The following is a 27,807-nucleotide window of genomic DNA, read 5'->3' on the forward strand; positions in this document are numbered from 1 at the left end:
TTAATGTCTGGAATGGATCGGATCTGTTGAGTTCTGTTACTTAGATGTTTTGAAGATCTATTTTCTGACTTCTAGCAATGGTCACAAATCCTTGTATTACTATAGGAAATCCTAGGTCTACAAAAAAAAGGGATGTCATGCTAAATTGCCCCACAGATGGAGGAGCATAATGTGGGCCTCTGTCCATGGAGTGAGAAGAACACTCAATTCCATGTGTCGCCAACTCCATCAAATTCTGAAGGCCTTGGGGTGTGCAATGATGTGAATTGTAGGGAAGGAATAAAAGGCTGGCTACTTTTTCTTACTTTCCCACCCTTCCACCCCTACCGGTGCCCATCTTAATTACCAAAAACAGCTGGTACCAGGACCAGACGAGGTGTTCTCAGGAACCCCCAGGTCATGTGCCAGAGGAAATGGCACATGCTCTCCTCACTCAAGATTTCATCAGACTTCAAGCTTTCCAGATCCACAACAAAGCCAAGATGTTTGTGAAAAAATAAATAAAAATTGTCTAAATTTTATTGTGGAGGCTTTAAGACATCTATAAATATGAATCATGGGTGTGAACAACACACATGGTGCTAAACTTTAAGGGCCCATTCACACTTGTGCATTGCAGCAATGCATGTGCTATTCATTGCCAATGCATTCTACTGTAATGCATAAGGCAGTGCATCACAATACACATACTGTGCGCTGCGTTGCACTGAATTACATTTGCTGCATTGCACTCACAACCCAATCATTATGAATGGGCTACCTTGATGCAACCTTACCATGTTCATTAACACATCGTAAAGGAGAACTTTAAGAGGCACCAAGACCCAGTGCTCCCCCCCCCCACTTCCTTTACATCCAAGGAAGCTGCCATCTTAGACTATGCGCTAAATTGCCAAAAGAAGTCATGTATGACCTTGGTTTGGTATCAAGAGATCCCCAAATTTTCCACTTCCACCGTCTGTCATATTCAAAGCTCTGGATATCTTTTTATACCCTTTTACAGCCTTATAAAGTTCCATCACCTTGTTACGCAGATCTTTTGACAGTTCTTTTCTACTCCCCCATGGCTCAGTATCTAGCCTGCTCAAGGCATCCACATGAGAGCTAACAAACAGAACACTAATTGCAATTTAAAAAAAAAAAAACAAAAAAAAACACAGATGTAGGAAATTAACCTTTAATTGGCATTTTAACCTGTGTGTGTCACCTTGTGTGTCTGTACCAAAGGCCAAAACAATCCAGGAGATGGAAACTTTTCATCATCAGGGTCATTTGGGCGATTACGGTTAATATTACGATTTAAAAAGGAGTCAAACAACTGCGATAATAAATACCGTATTTATCGGCATATAACGCACATTTTTTTCCCCTTAAAATCAGGGGATAATCGTGGGTGTGTGTTATACGCCGATCCCCCGCTGATTGTGAGCGGAGTATCGAGCCGTCGACATACATAGCCCAGTGTACTCGGCTCGGCTCACAGTCATGCCCAGTCCCGCCCTATGATGGACATAACACAGGGACTGGGCGTGACTGTGAGCGGAGCCGAGTACACTCGGCTACTCTCAGCTCCGCTCGGGACTGCGAGAGGACCCGAGAGGACCCGAGAGCGGCCGAGAGGACCCGAGAGCCGCCAAGAGGACCCAGCGCCATTTTTAAACTGGAAAAATGAATGAAAAGGCTGCGCTGACAAGGTACACTGAAAAGGCTACACTGACAAGGCTAAACTTCCAAGGCTACACTGATAAGGTACACTGACATGGCTGCACTGACAAGGCTACACTGATAAGGTACACTGACATGGCTGCACTGACAAGGCTGCAAATGACACTGACTGGGCTGCAGATGGACACTGATAACGCTGCATTGATAGGCATTTAAATGTAAGTTTTTTTTCCTTAAACTTCCCTCCTAAAACTTTTTTTCCCTAAAATTCCCTCCTAAACTTGGGGTGCGTGTTATACGCCGATAAATACGGTAGCTTCATATGATCACCATCTGAAAATAAAATAAACAGTTTCTCGGCATGGTCAGTCATATTTTCAATATCAATGCCAAAATTTCACTATTTCTGGCAGGGGATGCAAACTTTTGAGCACAACTATATGTAAAAATTGCCATACCGGAAATTCAGGTTTATTTAAAAAGGAGCAGTGGCAATCAGAATGGAGTTTTGCTCTGAAATGTTGTGCTGTATAAGAATTTGAAATTGGTTACTAGAGCCCGGTGATTTGAAGGTGTTCAGAGGGAACCCCTTGTGCCCCTTTTTCATCATTAGAAGTTACCAGCTTAATCACATATGATGTATAGCAAGTTACTGAAGCTTTGTATATGTGGAACCTAAAGGTCCAGTCATTCAAAGGCGTCACAGAACAATTAGCAACTGTATGACCTTCTGTAAGCTACACAACCATTTCTAGTCGCTCTATCGTGCTGCTAACAATTCCTGTAATGAATGGTGTTTAGTTAGCTCTATGGTCTCCTTGGGTACATTACGCACACCCCTTGCTGCCAGTAGAGAGCTTTGCTTCCTTATAGGTGGTGTGGAGCCCCAGGAACTCCACTTGGGTGTCCCCAATGTCCCTGTCCCAAGCCCCCCCCCCCACCCCCATGTCCCTGACATTGGTTTCTACTCACATGCACTTACAGTGCCTTTCAAAAAGTATTCATACCCCTTGAAAGTTTCCACCAAAAACCTCAATGTATTTTATTGGGATTTTATGTGATAGACCAACACAAAGTGGCACATAATTGTGAAGTGGAAGGAAAATGATAAATGGTTTTCAAAATCTTTTACAAATAAATATGTGAAAAGTGTCAATACTTTGTAGGAACTCCTTTCACAGCAATTACAGCTGCAAGTCTTTTTGATGTTGGCCACTTTGTGTTGGTCTATCACGTAAAATCCCAAAAAAATACATTTACGTTTTTGGTTGTAACATGACAAAATGTGGAAAATTTTAAGGGGTATAAATACTTTAAGTTACTGTACCCATTTCATTCTTCTTTTACTTTTTTCACTTATTCCCTGGGGCATACTTACAGGGGTCACAGGGATCACAACTACGACCTGGCCCCATGCACCCGTGTGGCCCCATGTACAGTACATCTGAATAGAAGGGGTCCCATGTAGAGAAACGGATCTCCTCCGTTTTCCTCCAGCAGCCACTGAAAGCCTGCTTCTCCTCCTCTCCCTCCCGCAGGCATTCAGCAGCTGCAGGAGGAAAACAGACGGGGATCGGTTTTACTACATGCAGACCCTGCCACCCCTCCTATCCTCCCCTCCTATGCAGGTCCTGCTAAAATAAAATAAAAACTGCTACTGACACCAGTGACAGAACTAAGGCCGCAAAGATTGCACTTGTGACCAGGCCCTGGCTTTCCACCACCGGCTGGGTGGATCTTCATGGTTTCTTGCATCGGGGCCCTGAAGGTTCTAGTTACGCCTCTGCTTATTCCTATAGTTCCTTCCTTTTAACCTTCTACATAGAGGACCCCTCCAACTATATTCCCTTCCCCTTTTTGAAATGAGCTTTGTCCCCCAATTGGATGTAGGATTAAATTCTGGCCAGTTTTTTTAATCAGTTGTCTGACTCAGAACCTATTATCTGTAGGCCATTTCCATACCATTGTCTCATGGAAGGGTAAACCTCTATAAGTTCCTGCTGTGTTCCAATATGAACTTATGCTACTCGCCGTTACAGCCCAGGAGACAAAACGGTACATTACTAGTATCTGTATGTTTTTCTAAACAACTGCCCGTGTCTTATTCTTATTAATAAACATTTATTGAAAGGGAAAGTAAGAATAAATAAGAACTGTGGCAATTTTTAGCAGCCCAACCACACTACCAACATTGCTGGAGATACGTGGTAAAATCATTATGATTCATTAAGCGGACAGAACAATTTGCAACCTATTGTGTAACCTGCAAAAGTAGTAATTTACTGCACAAAGTCTGCAAAAATAACCAAAATAAAAAAACTACTGACACCAGTAGCTGGACTACCAGGGTCGCAAAGGTTGCAGTTGCGACCAGGCCCTAGCTTTCCACCACCGGGTATGGAGGAAAGGGCAACTTCATGGTTTCTTGTACTGGAGCCCTGAAGGTTCTAGTCACACCTCTGTTTATCCTTATACAGTAAAACCTTGGACTGCGAGTGTAATTCGTTCCGGAAACATGCTGGTAAACCAAAGCACTTGTATATCAAAGCAAATTTCTCCATAAGAAATAATGGAAACCTAGATGATTCGTTCCACAACCATTTATTCATAAGTCCTTAAGTTTATAGTCCATATAAAAAGATTATAGCAATGTGATGGGTTGTGTAACCATAAAATGTCTATCCACAAATGGAAGAATCCACAAGGGGATTAAAAGCAAAATCCAGCAGGAGCTCCAGAGTATAAAAGAGAAGAGAGGCGCCTCTAAGTGTAGCAATATGGTTACATTTAAAAAAAGGAACATTTAGCAACTCACATGGTTGATGATTAAAAGAATGCCATCTAAGTATGCAGGCATCCGGGGTAAAGATGTCCATATAGACCGTCCTCCGCACCGCCGGCTCTCAACGCTGTCAGTCTGCAATCATTACTGGGAAGACTACTCTGCAGTAAAGCAATCTGAATGCGAGGCTTGAATCGCTTGTGGAGTGCAGAGTGGAAGTGACGACGTCAATGCGGAGAACAGTCTATGTGGACAGCTTTACCCCGGATGCCTGCATACTTAGATGTGCCTCTTTTAATCAACCATGTGACTTGCTAAATGTTGTACCTTCATTAAATGTAACCCATATTGCTACACTTAGAGGCGCCTCTCTTCTCTTTTATACGTGATGCTACTTGTATATCAAACATCGCTTTTATATCAAGTCAAAATTCATTAAAAAAATGTTGCTGGTCTTGCAAAACGCTCTCAAACCAAGGTTTTCCTGTAAATCCTTTCTCTGAACCTTCTACATAGAGGACTTCTCTAATGAACTCTAAATTCTCCCCCCCCTCTTTGAAATGGGCTTTGCCCCCCCAATTGGATGTAGGATTATATTCTGGCCAGTTTTCTTTTTTTTTAATCAGTTGTCTGACGCAAAACCTATTATCTGTAAGCCATATCCATACCATCGTCTCATCGAAGGGTAAACCTCTAAGTTCCTGCTGTGTTCCAATATGAACTTGTGCTACTCGCCGTTACAGCCCAGGAGACAAACGGTACATTGCTAGTATCTGTATGTTCTTCTAAACAACTGCCCGTGTCTTATTATTCTTATTAGTAAACATTTATTGAAAGGGAAAGTAAGAATAAATAAGAACTGTGGCAATTTTTAGCAGCCCAACCACACTACCAACATTGCTGGAGATACAGTGGGGACGGAAAGTATTCAGACCCCCTTAAATTTTTCAAACTTTGTTATATTGCAGCCATTTGCCAAAATCATTTAAAGTTTCTTTTTTTCCTCATTAATGTACACGCAGCACCCCATATTGACAGAAAAACACAGAATTGTTGGTCCTAACCATTCAGACCCTTTGCTGTGACACTCATATATATATATAACTCAGGTGCTGTCCATTTCTTCTGATCATCCTTGAGATGGCTCTACACCTGCAGTGTTTGATTACACTGATTGGACTTGATTAGGAAAGCCACACACCTGTCTATATAAGACCTTACAGCTCGCAGTGCATGTCAGAGCAAATGAGAATCATGAGGCCAAAAAGGAACTGCCTGAAGAGCTCAGAGACAGAATTGTGGCAAGGCACAGATCTGGTCAAGGTTACAAAAAAATTTCTGCTGCACTTAAGGTTCCTAAGAGCACAGTGGCTTCCATAATCCTCAAATGGAAGACGTTTGGGATGACCAAAACCCTTCCTAGAGCAGAAGAGCCTTGGTGAGAGAGGTAAAGAAGAAAGTTGAGAGATGGGAGAAAGTTGTAGAAAGACAACCATCACTGCAGCCCTCCACCAGTCGGGGCTTTATGGCAGAGTGGCCGACGGAAGCCTCTCCTCAGTGCAAGACACATGAAAGCCCGCATGGAGTTTGCTAAAAAAACACCTGAAGGACTCCAAGATGGTGAGAAATAAGATTCTCTGGTCTGATGAGACCAAAATAGAACTTTTTGGCCTTAAATCTAAGCGGTATGTGTGGAGAAAACCAGGCACTGCTCATCACCTGTCCAATACAGTCCCAACAGTGAAGCATGGTGGTGGCAGCATCATGCTGTGGGGGTGTTTTTCAGCTGCAGGGACAGGACGACTGGTTGCAATCGAGGGAAAGATGAATGCGGCCAAGAGCAGGGATATCCTGGACGAAAACCTTCTCCAGAGTGCTCAGGACCTCAGACTGGGCCGAAGGTTTACCTTCCAACAAGACAATGACCCTAAGCACACAGCTAAAATAACGAAGGAGTGGCTTCACAACAACTCCGTGACTGTTCTTGAATGGCCCAGCCAGAGCCCTGACTTAAACCCAATTGAGCATCTCTGGAGAGACCTAAAAATGGCTCCACCAACGTTTACCATCCCCCCTGACAGAACTGGAGAGGATCTGCAAGGAGGAATGGCAGAGGATCCCCAAATCCAGGTGTGAAAAACTTGTTGCATCTTTCCCAAAAAGACTCATGGCTGTATTAGATCAAAAGGGGGCTTCTACTAAATACTGAGCAAAGGGTCTGAATACTGAGTACCATGTGATATTTCAGTTTTTCTTTTTTAATAAATCTGCAAAAATGTCAACAATTTTGTGTTTTTCTGTCAATATGGGGGGCTGTGTGTACAATATGGGGTGCTGTGTGTACATTAATGAGGAAAAAAATGAACTTAAATGATTTTAGCAAATGGCTGCAATATAACAAAGAGTGAAAAATTTAAGGGGGTCTGAATACTTTCCGTCCCCACTGTACGTGGTAAGTCGCTATGATTCATTAAGCAGATAGAACAATTAGCAACCTATTGTGTGAGCTGCAAAAGTAGTAATTTACCATACAAAGTCTGCGAAAATAACCAAAATAAAAAATCTACTGACACCAGTAGCGGAACTACCAGGGTCGCAAAGGTTGCAGTTGCGACCAGGCCCTAGCTTTCCACCACCGGGCATGGAGGGAAGGGCCCCGGGCGGGGGTCAGGGGGGCCGTTCATTGTTTCTTGCACCGGGGGCCCTGAAGGTTCTAGTTATGCCTCTGCTTATCCCTATAATTCCTGGCTCTGAACCTTCTACATAGAAGACCTCTCCATGAACTCTAAACTCCCTCCCCTTCTTTGAAATGGGCTTTGCCCCCCAATTGGATGTAGGATTATATTCTGGCCAGTTTTCTTTTTTTTAATCATTTGTCTGACTCAAAACCTATTATCTGTAAGCCATATCCATACCATCGTCTCTTCGAAGGGTGAACCTGTAAGTTCCTGCTGCGTTCCAATATGAACTTGTGCTACTCGCCGTTACAGCCCAGGAGACAAACGGTACATTGCTAGTATCTGTATGTTCTTCTAAAACAACTGCCCGTGTCTTATTATTCTTATTAATAAACATTTATTGAAAGGGAAAGTAAGAATAAATAAGAACTGTGGCAATTTTTAGCAGTTCAACCACACTACCAACATTGCTGGAGATACGTGGTAAGTCTCTAGGATTCATTAAGGAGACAGAACAATTAACAACCTATTGTTCCACATTTTCCACCACATCTTCCACCTTTAATTGAAACTGGGATCTACTTGCTAATTCTGTGTATGTGCTCTTGGTGATCTATGCTGCCTTCAAATTCTTTACTTCTGTCCATATCACTGTGATGTTTATTTTGCTTTCTTATTGTCTATACCTAAATTATGAGCTGTTATCATCTTTATGGCTATGACCCTTCTGCTCTCTTGCTGTGTCTTGTAGTCAGCCTCTGGTGTGAGAAGTTCATTCTGTTAGCTATGTGTTCCTCCTATGCAATCCTGACTAATTGGAAATACCCCCCACCCAAACTCAGTATAAATTTAGGCCTCCTCTAGGGGATGCACAGGCAGGGATTGCATTGGCAACTATCATCTTGGATAAAGTATTCATACTGGATTAAGTATTACATTTCGGCTCAGCACTTCAGCGAATGCACAAAGCGATAAGCCACAAAGGACTTCTGCAGAACACTAAACAGACTACAGGTGACCCGATTCTCAAACTTTTTCATCTCTCATTCAGGCTTCCTCTCAAATTTCATCATTTTGTATCATGCACGCCCTACCTTTCCTTCTCACAGCTGCATCCTCTCTCCTTAAATTCTCTCACCTTCACCAATCTTCTCCACGTCACAGCTTATATATATCACCCTCACTCCTGTCTTCACCTTATTACTGCACGTATCAGCTCCTGCTAGTTCTGAACCCATATACCAATAAAACCTGCAGGACACTGGGACGTGTCCCCCCACATAAGTCACACTCCCATATCACCTCTCTCACCCTTCTGCTTCTCCTAACTTGAAGGTATTTCCCCAAATCCTGAACCATCATCATTAACCTTCGGCCAACATACCCAGTGCCCCCCCATCCTCTGATAGCAGCCGCAATCCAAACAATCTCATTTCTATTCCTCTTCAGCCTAGAACCAGCCTCCCCTTCTCCTGTGCCCTTTAAAAAAGCCCGCTCTGTTCGTAACAAACTCACCACTGTCCATGACCTATTTATCACAAACTCCCTGAACCTTCTTGCAATTACTGAGACCTGGATTCAAGAATCTGACCTTCCTTCTCCTGCTTCTCTCTCCTATGGTGGCCTCCTGTGGACTCACTCTCCCAGGCCTAGTGGACGGAAAGGAGGTGGTGTTGGAATCCTCCTATCCCCTCAAAGCACTTTTCGGGTTCTTCATTCACCCCCCTCTCTGTCCCTCTTCTCAATTGAAGCTCACTGTATTCGTCTATTTTCTCCAGTTTCATTGAGAATTGCTGTGATCTCCCAGCCTCATGGACCAGTATCAAACTTCCTTGAGGACTTCTCTGCCTGGCTACCCTACTTTCTCTTTTTTTCTCTTCTGAAATTCCAACAATCATTCTTGGCGACTTCAAAATCCCGGTTAATCTTAACACTCCCGTTACTTCTAAGCTGCTGAGCCTAACCTCCTCTTTTGACCTAAAACAATGGACAAGCGCTTCTACTCACTCTGTTGGCAACTGCCTTGACCTCATATTCTCCTACCTATGCACTCCGCACAACCTCTCCAATATTCCTTTTCCTCTCTCTGATCACCACCTTATTAGTTTCACCCTTGTCTACCTCCTCCTTGCCTTCCAACTACCAAACTATTACCCATAGAAACCTTTGCCATCTTAACCCTTCTCTTCTTTTTTCTGCTACAGATTGTCTCTACGACAAATTCTCATCCTTGTCCTGCCCCAACTTGGCAACTTCTGTCTACAACAGTTCACTGTCATCCACCCTGGATACCTTCGCCCCCCTCACTACGCACAGAATCAGGCCCCGACCACTACAACCCTGGCAGACAGACAATACCAGAAGCCTCAAAAAACGTAGCCTCGCCCTTGGGCGTCTGTGGCGTAAAACTAAGTAACAGCATGATTTCAATATAAATCTGCCCACCAAAAATACCATTCCTGCCTCCACACTGCCAAACAGACCTACTTTATCACTCTCATTAACACCCTCTCACGCAGTCCCCGTCAACTCCTTTCTACCTTTACCACATTACTTCGTCCTCCATTATCCCCACCCACTAACTTACTCACTGCCCAGGAGATTGCTAATCACTTCACAAATAAGACTGAGATAATTCGTCTCAAGATCTCCCTCACTTTACACTCCTTGTCCTCCTGCACAATCAATACTTCCCTCTTTTAAGCCAGCTACTATAGAGGAAGTCACTAAAAACTTTTTCCTAACGTCCACCCAACCTCCTGCTCCCTGGACCCTGTTCCTTCTCAAATACTACGGTCACCATCTGACTCTATCCTACACTCCTTAACTCATATCTTCAGCCTCTCACTCTCTACTGGCATCTTCCCCAACCCTCTAAAACATGCGCTAGTCACCCCCATACCAAAAAAGACCTCACTAGACCCCACCAATCTTAACAAGCTAAGACCCATCTCTTTACCCCCTTTTGCCTCCAAACTCTTGAACGTTTAGCCTACAAACGACTGAGCGACCACCTCATTGAGAATAACCTTGATCCCCTTCAGTCTGGATTTCGCCCACAGCACTCCAGAGAAACTGCCCTCCTAAAACTCACAAACGACTTACTAACAGCCAAAACCAGCGGTCATTATTCCATACTCTTACTCTTGGACCTTTCTGCTGTCTTTGATACAGTTGACCACCCCCTCCTTCTCAAAAAACTCAATTTGCTTGGTCTCCATGGCTGCACTCTCCGTTGGTTCAAATCTTACCTATCTCATCGCACCTTCAGTGTCACACTTACAACTCCACTTCCTCTTCTCTAACTCCTCTTACCGTTGGGGTCCCCCAAGGTTCTGTCCTTGGACCTCTACTATTCTCGATCTACACGTCCTCCCTGGGTCAACTGATAGCCTTCCATGGCTTTCACTACCATTTATATGCTGATGACACCAAATCTATCTCTCTGCCCCTCAGCTCACCCCATCAATATCCTCACGCATCACTGATCTACTAACAGACATATCAGCCTGGATGTCAAACCACTTCCTCAAACTGAATCTATCTAAAACTGAGCTCTTAATATTTCCTCCCCCATGTGCCCCTTCCCCTGACTTCTCTGTCAAGATCAATGGCACAACTATCAGTCTGTTCCCACGTGCCAGGGTGCTAGGGGTAACCTTAGACTCTGAACTGTCCTTTCAGGCCCACATACAATCCCTGTCCAAATCATGCCGCCTTAGCCTCCGCAACATTTCCAGAATACGCCCCTTTTTAACTAATGACACCACAGGATTTCTCCAGAGCTTCTCCCATCCTTTTGAACTCCCTACCCCAATCTGTCCGATTGTCCCCTAATCTATTCATCTTTAGGAGATCCCTGAAAATCCTTCTCTTCAAAAAAGCCTATCCTGCTTCTAACTAACACTGTTTTACTTCCTCTATCAGCTCATCCCCCCACAGCTATTGCCTTTTGTATCAATTGACCCTTCCTTTTTAGATTGTAAGCTCTAACGAGCCGGGCCCTCTGATTTCTCTTGTACCAAAAATTGTAATGTATCTGTAATGTCTGCCCTCGTGTTGGCGCTATATAAAACTTGTATAATAATAATAGTGTAAGCTGCAAAAGTAGTAATTTGCTGCACAAAGTCTGCAAAAATAACCAAAATAAAAAAAAACTACTAAACATCAGTAGCGGAACTACCAGGGTTGCACAGGTTGCAGTTGCGACCAGGCCCTAGCTTTCCACCACCGGGCATGGAGGGAAGGGCCCGGGCAGGGGGGTCGGGGGGGGAGGTCATTCATTGTTTCTTGCATCGGGGCCCTGAAGGTTCTAGTTACGCCTCTGCTTATCCCTATAATTGCTTCCTCTGAACCTTCTACATAGAGGACCTCTCCATGAACTCTAAATTCCCTCCCCCTCTTTGAAATGGGCTTTGCCCCCCAATTGGATGTAGGATTATATTCTGGCCGCCAGTTTTTTTTAATCAGTCATCTGACTCAAAACCTAATATCTGTAGGCCATTTCCATACCATCGTCTCATCGAAGGGTGAACCTCTAAGTTCCTACTGTGTTCCAATATGGACTTGTGCTACTCGCCATTACAGCCCAGGAGACAAACTGTACATTGCTAGTATCTGTATGTTCTTCTAAACAACTGCCCGTGTCTTATTATTCTTTTTAATAAACATTTATTGAAAGGGAAAGTAAGAATAAATAAGAACTGTGGCAATTTTTAGCAGTCCAACCACACTACCAACATTGCTGGAGATACGTGGTAAAATCGCTATGATTCGTTAATCGGACAGAACAATTAGCAACCTATTGTGTGAACTGCAAAAGTAGCAATTTAGTGCACAAAGTCTGCAAAATGATCACTACAACATGCCAATTACGCGGCTTACGCAATTTTTTTAAATCCGTTTAGCAATCAGCCACTAACTTAACAAAAAATTTGCTAGCGGTTCTAGAAGTGAAATTGAACTGCTAGAATTATAGGGGTACAGTCTCAGAAGTAAAAGTGGTTGTAAATCCTTACATACTGTATATCCACTGGAGTGACTGGCCTCTGGTGATACACAGAGATGAAATAAATCCTCCTACATACGTTGTCTTCTCTTCTCTAAAATCCAATTCAAATATATAAGGCTTGTCTGAGCTGTCAGGAAAAAAAAGGGGCAGAGAGCTGAAATTACAGACTGGAGAGCTCATGGAGGAGAACTCTGGGAGCTGATTGGAGGGAAGAGACACACCCCACTTCATACAGCACACAGGAACAGAGCCGAGGCTGTCAATCACAGGCTGTGTGCTGGAGCTCCGTCACTAGTCACCTTTTTATCTCTTGGTGTCAGGAAAACTTGTCAAAAGTGACTCATGCAGATGGCAGAGGCAGTAGTCAGAAATGACGCTTAGTGCTCTGGATTGAGACAAGTACACACTATGGAGGGATATGCTTTGCTTACAACCACTTGATTATGCTTGCGCTCAACCGAACCGTTTCACCATTGTGGGTTTTTTTTGTTTTTTTGGGGGTTTTTTTGAGAACTGTGCTACCATCATCTCTTGATTGGACTTCTATAATCTGTGACGGTGGGGGAGATTTACTATGGGTTGAGCAAGCAAAATATGGTGCAGCTCTGCACAGAAACCAATCAGCTTCCAGGTTTTATTGTCGAAGTTTAGTTGAACAAACTATGCAGAGCTGCACCAGATTCTGAGTGCTCCAGTTTTAGTAAATCTCCCCCAAAGTCTTTTGCCGTTACCGATGTAGTGTGTACAATTCCTGGGGGGGTGGCTGTATTTGGGCAACCTCTACAGCTGTAATACGCACTTACCTGATGTAAAATTTTGTAAAGTTACTTCAAGTGTTCTAGCTCAAAAAGCATAAATATTTAATGGAAGAGTACAGAGGATGCCTTTTGGTTGTAATATCTTATTTTATTTGTATATTTTTGTCAATTTACAAAACGCAAAGAGAGCAAACAGAAGAAAAATCCAATCAATATTTGTTGTGGCCACTCTTGGCCTTCAAACCAGCATCAGTTCTTCTGGGTAGACTATCATTTGGTGGAGGGGGGATTATGGTGTGGGGGTTGCTTTTCAGAGGTTGGGCTTGGCCCCTTAGTTCCAGTGAAGGGAACTCTTAAGGCGTCAGCATACCAAGACATTTTAGACAATTTCATACTCCCAACTTTGTAGGAACAGTTTGGGGACGGCCCCTTCCTGTTCCAACATGACTGCGCACCAGTGCACAAATCAAGGTCTATAAAGGCATGGACGAGCAAGTTTGCGGTGGAGGAACTTGACTAGCCTACACAGAGTCTTGACCTCAACCTGATAGAACACCTTTGGGATGAATTAGAGCAGAGACGCCTTCTCGTCCAACATCAGTGCCTGACCTCACAAACGCTCTTCTGGAAGAATGGTCAAACATTCCCATAGACACCCTCCTAAACCTTGTGGACGGCCTTCCCAGAAGAGTTGAAGCTGTTATAGCTGCAAAGGGTGGGCCAACTCAATATTGAACCCTACGGACTAAGACTGGGATGCCATTAAAGTTCATGTGTGTGTAAAGGCAGGCGTCCCAATACTTTGGTAATATAGTGTATATATATTTATTTGTAATTAAAACTCATTTTGTTGGAATATATAGCACCTAGAAAATTCAGCTTTTCTAGATTGCTTTACTATTTAAAAATCATAGGTGTAGTCAAAAAAGGTTGATCTTGCCTTATTTTGTTCTCTTTGGGACAACAAAGCATGGACTGGATCGTTGTTTTCTTAGATTATAAATCAGCAGTATGTTGGCCTCTAGCTGGCTGTACAATTTAAACAAATCCATGAGTTACCCTTAATTTGCACCGATATTTATTGAAGATAACCTTTACTAGATTTTTTTTTTTGGTTGAGCATTTTTTTCCTACACAAAGACCCGGAGTCCATGCCTATCCTTTCTTCTACATTTCCTCCAATCTAAGATTTTGGCAGTTGAGTGGTTAAGAAGAGCCCTTGGAGACGGCATTGTTTAAATTCTAGTGTCGCTAAATCTCTTATAAAGAAATGATCTGGAAAAAAAAATGATCTAAATGTGGTTTCAAGGCTGAATGCAGAAGCTTCATTGATGATCTGTCGCACACTGTGACGCCTTTGAATGACTGAATGGACCTTTAGGCTCCACATATACAAAGCTTCACTAACCTGCTATACATCATATGTGATCAGCCGATGACTTCCGATAATGAAAAAGGGCACAAGGGGTTAACGCTGAACACTTCAAAATCACTGGGCTCTAGTAACAGATTTCAAATCCTTATACAGCACAACATTTCAGAGAGAAACCCCATTCTCATTGCCACTGCTCCTTTTAGTTTAAACCTGAATTCCAGGTATAGCAATTCTTACAGAGTTACAATGGGCCAGCTTGGATCAGTGGAAGTACGTGACGTGTACCTGTGGGACCCCAATGGAAGGTGGAAGTCACTTGCTTCCAGATCCCATGCCTTGGGAAATCCCCTCCATGTTTCCTTGAGGTTATCTTTTTAGATTTATTGTTAGAGAGATTAAAGTGTGTCTGAAGGGAAATATGCTAAACAGTAGGGTAGGGAACATGCCTATCCTAAACCATCATCATAGGATCAGAACAGGGGATGTGCCTATCCCAAAGCTACATCAGGGCAGGGGACATGCCTATCCTACACTATCATCAAGGAATCAAGGCATATTGTGCACTTATCCTATACTATCTTCACAAAATTAGGGCAGGGAACATGCCTATCCTACACCATCATCATGGGATCAGGGCAGATGATGTACCTATCCTACACCATAATCATGGGATCAGGGCAGAGGATGTACCTATCCTACACCATCATCAAGGGATTAGGGCAGGGAACATGCCTATCCTACACCATTATCATGGGATCAGGGCAGAAGGATGTACCTATCCTACACCATCATCATGGGATCAGGGCAGAAGGATGTACCTATCCTACACCATCATCATGAGATCAGGGCAGAAGGATGCACCTATCCTATACCATCATCATGGGATCAGGGCAGAAGGATGCACCTATCCTATACCATCATCATGGGATCAGGGCAGAGGATGTACCTATCCTACACCATCATCATGGGATCAGGGCAGAAGGATGTACCTATCCTACACCATCATCATGGGATCAGGGCAGAGGATGTACCTATCCTACACCATCATCATGGGATCAGGGCAGAAGGATGTACCTATCCTGCACCATCATCATGGGATTAGGGCAGAGGATGTACCTATCCTGCACCATCATCATGGGATTAGGGCAGGGGACGTGCTTATCCTACACCATCATAATGGGATCAGGGCAGGGGACACGTCTCTCCTACACCATCATCATGGGATTACGGCAGGGGACGTGCCTATCATGCACCATCATTATGGGATCAGAGCAGGTGGTGCGCTTATCCTACACCATAATCATGGGATCAGGGCAGGGGATGTGTCTCTCCTACACCATCATCATGGGATTAGAGCAGGGGATGTGTCTCTCCTACACCATCATCATGGGATTAGAGCAGGGGATGTTCCTATCCTGCACAAACATCATGGGATCAGGGCAGGGGACATGCCTACCCCACACCATTATTATGGGATTAGAGCAGGTGGTGCGTTTACCCTACACCATCATCATGGGGTCAGAGCAGGGGGCATGCCTATCTTATGCCATAATCATAGGATCAGGGCAGGGGACATGTCTCTCCTACACCAAGTAATCAGGGCAAATCATTACGAGGGATACATCACATATTTTGCACATTTGCGGGCCAAAAAAATAATTTTTTATGAAAGATGTCAGATTTAGGGGGGGTATTTAATGGGGACTAAGAGGTACAGGAAGACTGATGGGGATATAGACGTAAGGGGAAGCTTACAGAGCATTACCCACATCTGCGTCCCCATCAGAGTTTCCCCAACATTTGTGCCCCATCAGAGTTTCCCCAACAGCTGTGTCCCCATCAGTCTCCTCAACATCTGTGTCCCCATCAGAGTCTCCCCAACATCTGTGTCCCCATCAGAGTCTCCCCAACATTTGTGCCCCATCAGTTTCCCCAACATTTGTGCCCCATCAGAGTTTCCCCAACATTTGTGCCCCATCAGTTTCCCCAACATTTGTGCCCCATCAGTTTCCCCAACATTTGTGCCCCATCACAGTTTCCCCAACATTTGTGGCCCATCACAGTTTCCCCAACATCTGTGTCCCCATCATTCTCCCAGCACTTTTATGCCCAGCGCACATCTTCCTCTTGCGTTAGTGTTTGCTGCACCTCCTAGCCCCCGCTCCCTGGTTACACAAGGACACTGTAAGTGGAAGGGACACAGATTTAAACCGCAGGCTTGAGCTGGGACGTGCCATCATTGGACATCACTGTACACGTCATTGGTTGCTAGGATGCCGGCAGTCCTAGCAACCAACTCCACAGTAAGGTGCAGGGGGGCAAGCTTTGTTGGAGGATTGCAGGGACTTGCCTTGCAGGTTGGTGGGTTAACGACAATGCAAGTGGAGAGCAGCAGTGCAGCGAGTCTCAGGACTCTAGCTGTGATCCGGGTAAAATGTACTAGCAGGCCTGGACTTTGGAGACCTCTGCTCTAACCTAACACTGAAAATTATCCTTTAGAAGGTCACTTAATGCGAACACTGAACTAAAAACGGAAAAAACGTATCGCCTTAACCATCAGCCCAATGCCTAAAGCAAAAACGATTAGTATCCCAAGATAACAGTCCTGCACATGATCTGCACAGTCAGACAATGGTTCCTTCCACATACATACATCCAACTCTGAACTAGAAGTTTCAAACCATAAATTTGAGACCTACCAATACATCAGAACTTACCACGAGGGTAGATCTGAAGAGGCTCCACCAGTGGACTGCTCCCTTGCTGCTCCAGGACCATGCTGCAATACTGCAAGGAGGAGAAAACAAAGAATGGAGACCTCAGTACAACTGGCTTATCACAACGTGATCATTTGGTGACATTTCTTACCGGTTCTGCATTCCTTATGCTGGTCCCTGTACTGGACAAATACCAGAAGGCAAGTGTCAGGAATCATCAGCAGCAAAGATGGCCAGATCTGCATAACTACACTTCGGAGACTGAGACCAGACTGTGAATGCTTTACCCACTTCAGCCCCGGAAGGATTTATCCCCTTAATGACCAGGCCATTTTTGTGATACGGCACTGCGTTGCTTTAACTGACAATTGCTTACATAGGCAGACCGCCGTTCTGTCTCTCCAGCGATTACATGTTGCCGGCGGCCATCACGGCCGCTGGGCCCACTGATTGGCTCCTGCTGTGTCCAATTACAGCAGCGTCGCACACGTGTGTCTTCGAGAGCCGAAGAAAGCAATCATTGTACAGATACGTGATTTTGCGCCTTGCTGCTGTATATGTACGTGGGGCGGTCCTAAAAGTGGAGTTCCATCCAAAAGTGGAGCTTCCGCTCGTTGTACTCCTTCCCCCCTCTTCCGCTCGTTGTACTCCTTCCCCCCTCTTCCGCTCGTTGTACTCCTTCCCCCCCCTCTTCCGCTCGTTGTACTCCTTCCCCCCCCTCTTCCGCTCGTTGTACTCCTCCCCCCCCCCTCTTCCGCTCGTTGTACTCCTTCCCCCCCCTCTTCCGCTCGTTGTACTCCTTCCCCCCCCTCTTCCGCTCGTTGTACTCCTTCCCCCCCCTCTTCCGCTCGTTGTACTCCTTCCCCCCCCCTCTTCCGCTCGTTGTACTCCTTCCCCCCTCCGGTGCCACATTTGGCACTGTTCGGGTTGGGGGGACAGGATACCTGTCTTTCACAGGTATCCTGTCCACACTTCCGGGAGCCTCAGTTGCAGGTATTTGCGTCATTGCTGGGGCTCCCTCCTCCTTCCTTGGCCGCTGTGCCAGAGTGAGAGAGGAGCAGAGTCTTGCGCATGCACTCGCAATGGAGGCGGCAGCACCCGACAGCTGATGGAAACATCAGCTGCGCTGCCAACATCGCTGCACTCCAGGACAGGTACATGTCAGATTATTAAAAGTCAGCAGCTGCAGTATGTGTACAGTATGTGCATCTGCTGGCTTTTAATTTTTGCAGCTGTGGGCGGACCTTCGCTTTAAGCGGCTAACAAGTTTGGTATCCATTTACTCAGCATAACATCATCTTTTATACAATTGGGTATTATATTGTGTTTTTGTGCATTAAAATTCATTTAAGTGCGTTTAAAAAAAACTGCTGCGCAAATACCGTGTGACATAGAAAAAAATTGCAACACCCACCATTTAATTATTCTCAAGGGCCTCTGCTTTAAAAATATATGATTGAGGGTTCTGATTTTTACTTATATGTGAGAAGTGTCAGAAAAAAAGGCCTGTTCTTCAAGTGGTTAGAGTTCAAACATAATTAGTTGCCCATGCAGGGGCTTTTCACCATCAAAACAGGTAACAGAAATCAATAATGAAACGTGAACAACCACTTTAATCCTCTTATCTTAGGACTTATCATCCTGCAGCTTTTGGCTGTTTCCAAAATTAAAAAAAGGCCTCAAAAAGCACACAGATTCGATGACATTCTGGACATTCAGTGCACCGCGACAAAAGGTACTGCGCAGCGTTCCAGAATGATTTTGGCAGTGGCACCGTCATCTAGAAAAGTGCGTCGCTTGTCAAGGGACTACTTTGAAGGTGACAATAGCCACTAGTTTACAGGTTGGCAATTTTTTTTTTGTTTAAATAGTCCAATCCGGGAATAACTGTCAATATCTATCTACACACATATACACATTATACACACACACACACACACACACACACACACACACACACATACAGTGGGGTCGAAAGTTTGGGCACCCCAGGTAAAAAAATGTGTATTAATGTGCATAACGAAGCCAAGGAAAGATGGAAAAATCTCCAAATGGCATCAAATTACAGATTAGACATTCTTATAATATGTCAAAAGTTAGGTTTTATTTCCATCATTTACACTTTCAAAATGACAGAAAACAAAAAAATGGCATCTGCAAAAGTTTGGGCACCCTGCAGAATTTATAGCATGCACTGCCCCCTTTGCAAAGCTGAGACCTGCCAGTGTCATGGATTGTTCTCAATCATCGTCTGGGAAGACCAGGTGATGTCAATCTCAAAGGTTTTAAATGGCCAGACTCATCTGACCTTGCCCCAACAATCAGCACCATGGCTTCTTCTAAGCAGTTGTCTAGAAAACTAAAACTGAAAATAGTTGACGCTCACAAAGCTGGAGAAGGCTATAAGAAGATAGCAAAGCGTTTTCAGATGTCAATATCCTCTGTTCGGAATGTAATTAAGAAATGGCAGTCATCAGGAACAGTGGAAGTTAAAGCAAGATCTGGAAGACCAAGAAAAATAATCAGACAGAACAGCTCGCAGGATTGTGAGAAAAGCAATTCAAAACCCACGTTTGACTGCACGATCCCTCCAGAAAGATCTGGCAGACACTGGAGTTGTGGTACACTATTCCACTATAAAGAGATACTTGTACAAATATGGTCTTCATGGAAGAGTCATCAGAAGAAAACCTCTTCTACGTCCTCACCACAAAAATCAGCGTTTGAACTTTGCAAATGAACATATAGACAAGCCTGAGGCATTTTGGAAACAAGTTCTGTGGACCGATGAGGTTAAAATAGAACTTTTTGGCCGGAATGAGCAAAGGTACGTTTGGAGAAGAAAGGGCACAGAATTTAATGAAAAGAACCTCTGTCCAACTGTTAAGCATGGGGGTGGATCAATCATGCTTTGGGGTTGTATTGCAGCCAGTGGCACAGGGAACATTTCACGAGTAGAAGGAAAAATGGATTCAATAAAATTTCAGCAAATTTTGGATGGCAACTTGATGCCATCTGTGAAAAATCTGAAGTTAAAGAGAGGATGGATTCTACAACACACCTTAAAATCCACAGGGGATTACATCAAGAGGCGTAAACTGAAGGTTTTGCCATGGCCTTCACAATCTCCTGACCTCAACATTATTGAAAATCTATGGATAGACCTTAAAAGAGCAGTGCATGACAGACAGCCCAGAAATCTCAAAGAACTGGAAGACTTTTGTAAGGAAGAATGGGCAAAGATACCTCAAACAAGAATTGAAAGACTCTTGGCTGGCTACAAAAAGCGTTTACAAGCTGTGATATTTGCCAAAGGGGGCAGTACAAGATATTAACTCTGCAGGGTGCCCAAACTTTTGCAGACGCCATTTTTTTGTTTTCTGTAATTTTGAAAGTGTCAATGATGGAAATAAAATCTAACTTTTTTTGACATATTATAAGAATGTCTAATCTATAATTTACATACCCTGAAAGAATTTATGATTTCTTGGCCATTTTTCAGAGAATATGAATGATAACACAAAAACTTTGTCGACCCGTCATTGGCTACAGCAGAATAAAGTGAAGGTTCTGGAGTGGCCATCTCAGTCTCCTGACCTCAATATCATTGAGCCCCTCTGGGGAGATCTCAAACGTGCCGTTCATGCAAGACAGCCCAAGAATTTACAGGAACTGGAGGATTTTTTTCCAAGAGGAAATGGGCAGCTTTACCATCTGAGAAGATAAAGAGCCTCATCCACAAATACCACAAAAGACTTCAAGCTCTCATTGATGTTAAAGGGTGCAAAACATGGTATTAAGAACTGGGGTATGTAAACTTTTGATCAGGGTCATTTGCGTAGTTTCTGTTGTCATTATGATTTAAAAAGAGTAAACACAGTTGATTGATAATAAATGGCTTCAGCCAAACACTAACCATGAGTGAAAGAAAAGTTTGTGTTATCATTCATGTTCTCTGAAAAATGGCCAAGAAATCATAAATTCTGCCAGGGTATGTAAACTTATGAGCACAACTGTATATATAAAAACACACACACCCCCCCTGCTTCCCTCATTATGTAGGCCCCCACATGAATATCACTAATAGATTCCAGTTGGTTACAGACCGGTAGGAAATGTGCAATCCCTTCAGAATGAGGAAGAGAGGTAGCCGACAGCCTGGAGGGGGTTAATTACCAATGAGCCGTAACTTTAAGTACTGAATAAAAAAAGCTAAGAAATTGATAGTTCATTTATCCGACACAATACCTAATGCACAAGTCATTAAGAGAGATTATTCCTAATGTACTGTTCACACTACAAACATCAAGCGAGACCTCAACCCTTAAAGTCATAAGAGACCATTTGTATCTTCGGGATCTGGCAATGACGAATGAATAGAGATGTAGAGGACTACATACAGGTACAGAGCTAATTCAATTCTAGGAAAGCTTGGAAAGACCAGAAAAAAAGCAAGTGTGCATTGTCTCCGCATTTCACAGCCTTGATATCCAGGCTGCTGGTGTGTCCTAAACGGGCCGCCATGTTTAGAATGGGTGGTTTTCTTAGGGACTTTAGTTCCACCTTAAGCCTCAGTCAACAGGAACTGACGTGGAGACCTGTAGAAGGACCCGAGCAGGAAGCAAACAGGAGAAAACACAGAAGAAAACACAGAAGAAAACACATGGTGTTGTGGCATCACGTGATTGAAGCTTAACACCTTCCCGTCCGGCCTATAGCTGAATGACGGCAGGGCGGTGGCTTTACTGTTCTGACTGGACGTCGTCCTTCAGAACAAACCGCTCATGAACTGTATAAATGTATATCCTTTATTACAAAAACGGTGAGAGTGGAAGGCCAACGCGTTTCGGCCATTATGCCTGCCCTATCGTCTGAAAGCATTGGCTTTCGACTTAGCTGTATCTCACCATTTTGTAATAAAGGATATCCATATTTGTTGATTTACCAGGGTGCCGGCTTTTTTAGATGGACTCGGGTGAGCATATCTGGCTTTACAAGCCAAGGGGGGGGGGGGGGGGGGGTGGGGAGAGCTAGTAGGATGTTTAGGTGGGAATAAAAAAAAAAAAGAAAGTTTATTCCTCCCGGAGAGAGCAGATCCTGTCATTTATAGGGCAGCTTTTACCATGCAGAGATTACTCACATAGGACAGCATAGCCTTCATCTCTTCATCGCTTCTCACTGTGATCCGATCTCCATCCTCATCTTCATCTACAGTAAAGTAATAAAATGGTCCAATTATTTTCTCACCTGATACATACAAAACATCACATGGTACATTCCCATTAATACTAAAAATTATTCCAGAACACAAAAGAATGGTTTTCTCTCCAGCCATTTTTTTTTTTTTTTTTTTTTTTTTTTTTTTTTTTAGGAGCCCTGTTGGGGAGCTTTGGTAAAATATCTGGGGGTCTAAAACACAGACCCCCAATGTCTAATTTTTGAGACAGAGAAAGGGACTGAGGACCGAGATTCCCTGTCCCTTTCTCTGCAGCCTCAGCTGCACCGGCCAGTGAATAAATGGGAAGTGCTCTGTGCTGAGCGGCTTCCTGTTCATTCACAAACTGAAGCATAGTAAACAAAATTTACTATGCTTCAGATATGAATGCACACAGGAGCGATCAGTACTGATCACTCACTGTGTTCATTCAGGAAAGGAGGGGGCCGGTAAATGACATTTGCAGTGCCTTCAAAAAGAATTCATACCCCTTGGAATTTTCCACATTTTGACATGTTACAACCAAAAACGTAAATGTATTTTATTGGAATTTTATGTGATAGACCAACACAAAGTGGCTCATAATTGTGAAGTGGAAGGAAAATAATAAATGGTTTCATGTTTTTTTACAAATAAATATGTGAAAAGTGTGTGGGGTTTTGTAGAACCTTTCACTGCAATTACAGCTGCAAGTCTTTTTGGGGATGTCTCTACCAGCTTTGTACATCTAGAGAGGGACATTTTTGCCCATTCTTCTTTGTAAAATATCTCAAGCTCTGTCAGATTGGATGGAGAGCGTCTGTGAACAGCAATTTTCAAGTCTTGCCACAGATTCTCAATGGGATTTAGGTCTGGACTGTGACTGGGCCATTCTAACACATGAATATGCTTTGATCTAAACCATTCCATTGTAGCTCTGGCTGTATGTTTCAGGTCGTTGTCCTGCTGTAAAGTGAACCTCCGCCCCAGTCTCTAACAGGTTTTCTGACCAGCTTTCCTGTCCCTGCTGAAGAAAAGCATCCCCACCACATGATGCTGCCACCACCATGTTTCATGGTTGGGATGGTGTGTTCAGGGTGATGTGCAGTGTTAGTTTTCCCCCCCGACACATAGCGTTTTGCTTTTAGGCCCAAATAGGTCTCATCTGACCAGAGCACCTTCTTCCACATGTTTGCTGTGTCCTCCACATGGCTTCTCACAAACTGCAAACAGGACTTCTTATGGCTTTCCCTCACCAATGTCTTTCTTCTTGTCACTCTTCCATAAAGGTCAGATTTGTGGAGAACACGACTAATAGTTGTCCTGTGGACAGATTCTCCCACCTGAGCTGTGGATCTCTGCAGCTCCTCCAGAGTTACCATGGGCCTCTTGGCTCTTCTCTGATGAATGCTCTCCTTGCCCGGCCGGTCAGTTTAGGTGGACGGCCATGTCTTGGTAGGTTTGCAGTTGTGCCATACTCTTTCCATTTTCCGATGATAAATTGAACAGAGCTCCGTGAGATGTTCAAAGCTTGGGATATTTTTTTCATAACCTAACCCTGCTTTATACTTCTCCACAACTTCATCCCTGACCTGTCTGGTGTGTTCCTTGGCCTTCGTCTTAACAACTCCTATAGTATGTTCACAGCCTCCGGCAGCTTGTCCCCAGTCTCTGACCATCTCTTGCATCATGTCTGACCATCGTTGGTTGACCTGTAACTTTGTAAACCTTGCCATACCTAAACGTCCACTTTAAATGCATATTTGTATTTTTTTCTTTATAAAAGAGTTTGCTGGTGAAGGATAACGTGGTGGTAATCAATATTTCTGGTCTAACATCAGGACAGGTAAAGTTACAACGAAGTAAAATTTAGATCATCTGACCCAGATGGCATGCCTTACCATGTATTAAAAGGAATTAAGCTGGGTAACTGATAGGCCATCATATCTCGTTTACTTAGACTTGGTTAAATGGGTCAGTTCCTCATGACCAATACGCAGCCCCGGTCACAATGTTATGTAAAGCTGAACCTCAGGAACTAATGCATGTTTGTTTTTAGAGCAAATCACAATTCATTTTAAAAGATTTTTAAATGATCTAAAACCAAAAACATTTAAACTTTGCTTAGTTTTGCATTAGAACCCCTGTAAAAGGTTTGCATTGCTGTGTGTCCCAGATGAAGAACTTCATGCTGTGTGTCCTGATGAAGGAAGAGCTTGGCTTAGTTCTGCACTCCTGTTCAGCCCCACCTGTAAGGAAGTACTGAGTGCCAGCCAATGAGCTGTGGCCGGGTCATGATATATATTTATGGAATTTTAAAATGTTTTTTTATACTAGTAATGGCGACGAATTGGTGGCTTCTAGCGGCACTGCGATATTGCGGTGGACAATCGTACACTGACACTTTGCAGGTACCAGTGCTAAAAATATGCACAGTAACTGTACTAATGACACTGGCTGGGAGGGGGTTAAACATCAGGGGCGATCAAAAGGGTTATATGTGTGCCTAGCCAGTGTTTATGTGTACTGTGTGTACTGCTTTTACGAGGGGAAGAGACAGATTCTAGACCCTGCTTTGCAGGAGCACAGAATCCATCCCTTCCCCACTGAGATCTGCATTGTTTACATAGGCAGATCCCAGTTCTCTGTTTATTACTGACGATCAGTTGGCACCGGAGGACATCCAGTGTCTGACACCCGCACATCGGCTTCTACTGTGTATATTCATAGCAGAAGCGGCCCACCAGTGCCCCCTGCAGACGGAAAGGCAGAATCACATAATATATATATGTGTGTGTGTGTGTGTGTATAATTCTGCACATGAGAGGCTCACTGTAGCAGTAAAACTGCTATGGGGGCGGTCTTAAAGTGGTCTAAATAAATATATAATGTTTGGGGGTTGTAAGTAATTTACTCATACTCGCTGGTAGAAAACCCTGGGGTGCAACCCTAGTCAGTGGCGGGCAGTGGTATATTTTTTTTTATGCACCCACAGCCACCAATATCCCCAAACACACGGGGTCGGTCGGTCGGGCCCACCGCACAGGGAGGGGCACATGGGGTTGGGTCGGTCGGGCCTGCCGCACATATCATCCCCCCGCAAGCCCAGCCCCCCCCCCGATGGGTCATTCATGTCCATGTCCAAACCCGCCCCCCGGTCGGTTCAATGAGCCCCGCATTTACCCACGGGCAGCGCATCCCTCTGGGGGCGACGGCTTCGCCCCCTGCATCTCCTCCGGTGGCCTCCACCTCTCATCCCTTCTTCGTCGTGGCCCAATAGAATCGCTTCTCCTTTTGGCCAAATCGGGAAACGGGTCTAATGACCCGCTGCCTGATTGGCCGGGAGGAGAATCCGTGTGACAATAGCGATTATTCATTCGCTATTGTCACACAGCTCGGTGGGCTCGGAGGGCAGTAATCTGCGTCCCGAGCCCACCCTTTTTTGAAGCCTATTAGAACCTCTGGCTCTATACAATCAAATACATAACCCCCCACCCCCCACTTCATTGGAATCCATGCATCCGCCACGCTGCATGTAGATTAGGGGGATGGACACATGGATGGGGTGGGAGGGGGGCGGTGCCCATGTGCCCCTCATGGATGGGCCGCCACTGTTCATTGCTATGGAGAGAGAGCAGGTGGAAGGTGATGAGTGAAACCAGCCGAAGTAACCAACGCGGCTCACCCCAACGGGAACTCTAGTGATCGGAACGTATTTTTCTAACCTGCGCAATTGAATGAACTGCTCAAGACGGGTCCTGTGACAATTGGTCTCCCAGTGCCATAGACACAAGATTCTCACACAACGATCCGCCCCAAAATATTTTGACTATGTGTCTGTGATTCCATTGGTCGCCTCACAGAGGAATCACATAAGAGAAGATTAATGGAAGAAGCTGGAACCTGGGGGGTCATTATCTTCATTTATCAATGTGGGGGTCATAAGGTCGTCCTCCGAATCCCTTTATCATGAAACCTTTTCTTCCAATGTAGCCTCATCCATCTACATTAAAGTAGAAGCTCTGCGATTTCCAGAAGGAAAGTCGCTGATTTCACTATAGCAGTTCATGATACAAACAGAACCCTTGTCAGCAGAGTAGCCGGGGCTGCTTATAGGATTATACAGTGCATACAGAAAGTATTCACAGCGCTTCACTTTTTCCACATTTTGTTGTTACAGCCTTATTCCAAAATGGATTAAATTCATTATTTTCCCTCAAAATTCTACAAAACAATCCCTCATAATGACAACGTGAAAGAAGTTTGTTTGAAATCTTTGCAAATTTAATTAAAAAAAAAATTCCCCATGTACATAAGTATCACAGGCTCCTCCCATGTACATAAGTATCACAGACTCCTCCCATGTACATAAGTATCACAGACTCCTCCCATATACATCAGTATTCACAGCCTTTGCTCAATACTTTGGTGAAGCTCCTTTGGCACCAATTACAGCCTCAAGTCTTTTTGAGTATGATGCTACAAGCTGGGCACACCTATTTTTGGGCAGTTTCTCCCATTCTTCTTTGCAGGACCTCTCAAGCTCCATCAGGTTGGATGGGGAGTGTCGGTGTACAGCCATTTTCAGACCTCTCCAGAGATGTTCAATCGGTTTCAAGTCTGGGCTCTGGCTGGGCCACTCAAGAACATTCACAGAGTTGTTCCCGTAGCCACTCCTTTGTTATTTTGGTTGTGTGCTTAGGGTCATTGTCCTGTTGGAAGATGAACCTTCGCTCCCAGTCTGAGGTCCAGAGCGCTCTGGAGCAGATTTTCATCAAGGATGTCTCTGTACATTGCTGCATTCATCTTTCCCTCGATCCTGACTAGTCTCCCAGTTCCTGCCACTAAAAAACCTCCCCACAGTATGACGCTGCCACCACCATGCTTCACTGTAAGGATGGTATTGGCCAGGTGATAAGTTGTGCCTGGTTTCCTCCAGACATGACACTTGCCATTCAGGCCAAAGAGTTCAATCATTGTATCATCAGACCAGAATTTTGTTTCTATTGGTCGGAGAGTCCTTCAGGTGCCTTTTGGCAAACTCCAGGCGGGGCTGTCATGTGCCTTTTACTGAGGAGTAGCTCCCATCTGGCCACTCTACCATACAGGCCTGATTGGTGGAGTGCTGCAGAGATGGTTGTTCTTCTGGAAGGTTCTCCTCTCTCCACAGATAAACACTGGAGCTCTGTCAGAGTGATCATCGGGTTCTTGGTAACCTCCCTGACTAAGGACCTTCTCCCCCGATCGTTCAGTTTAGTCAGGTGGCCCACTCTAGAAAGAGTCCTGGTGGTTCCAAACTTCTTCCATATACGGATGATGGAGGCCACTGTGCTCATTGGGACCTTCAATGCAGAAATCTTTCTGTACCCTTCCCCAGATCTGTGCCTCCATACAATCCTGTCTCTGAGGTCTACAAACAATTCCTTGGACTTCATGGCTTGGTCTGACATGCACTGTTACCTGTGGGACCTTTTATAGACAGGTGTGTGCCTTTCCAAATCATGTCCAATCACCTGAAGTGATGTGGAAATTTTCCACATTTTGTCATGTTACAACCAAAAAACTTAAATGTGTTTTATTGGGATTTTATGTGATGGACAACACAAAGTGGTACATAATTGTGAAGT

The 27,807-nt window shown here is 44.3% G+C and overlaps 1 protein-coding gene across 1 annotated transcript in view; it reads right to left on the minus strand.

The window, feature by feature from the left end:
- The window catches only part of MAP2K5 (mitogen-activated protein kinase kinase 5), a 252,191-nt gene that overhangs the window by 216,729 nt on the left and 7,655 nt on the right, over window positions 1–27,807 (minus strand). Inside the window, exons 3-4 of the mRNA XM_073618284.1 lie at window positions 22,127–22,194; window positions 16,987–17,056 (exon numbers count right to left, since the gene is read on the minus strand). Of these exons, the coding sequence (XP_073474385.1) occupies window positions 16,987–17,056; window positions 22,127–22,194 (138 nt within the window). The remainder of the gene's footprint in view (window positions 1–16,986; window positions 17,057–22,126; window positions 22,195–27,807) is intronic.

This window comes from Aquarana catesbeiana, linkage group LG03 (genome assembly GCF_042186555.1).
Source record: "Aquarana catesbeiana isolate 2022-GZ linkage group LG03, ASM4218655v1, whole genome shotgun sequence".
Taxonomy (NCBI): domain Eukaryota; kingdom Metazoa; phylum Chordata; class Amphibia; order Anura; family Ranidae; genus Aquarana; species Aquarana catesbeiana.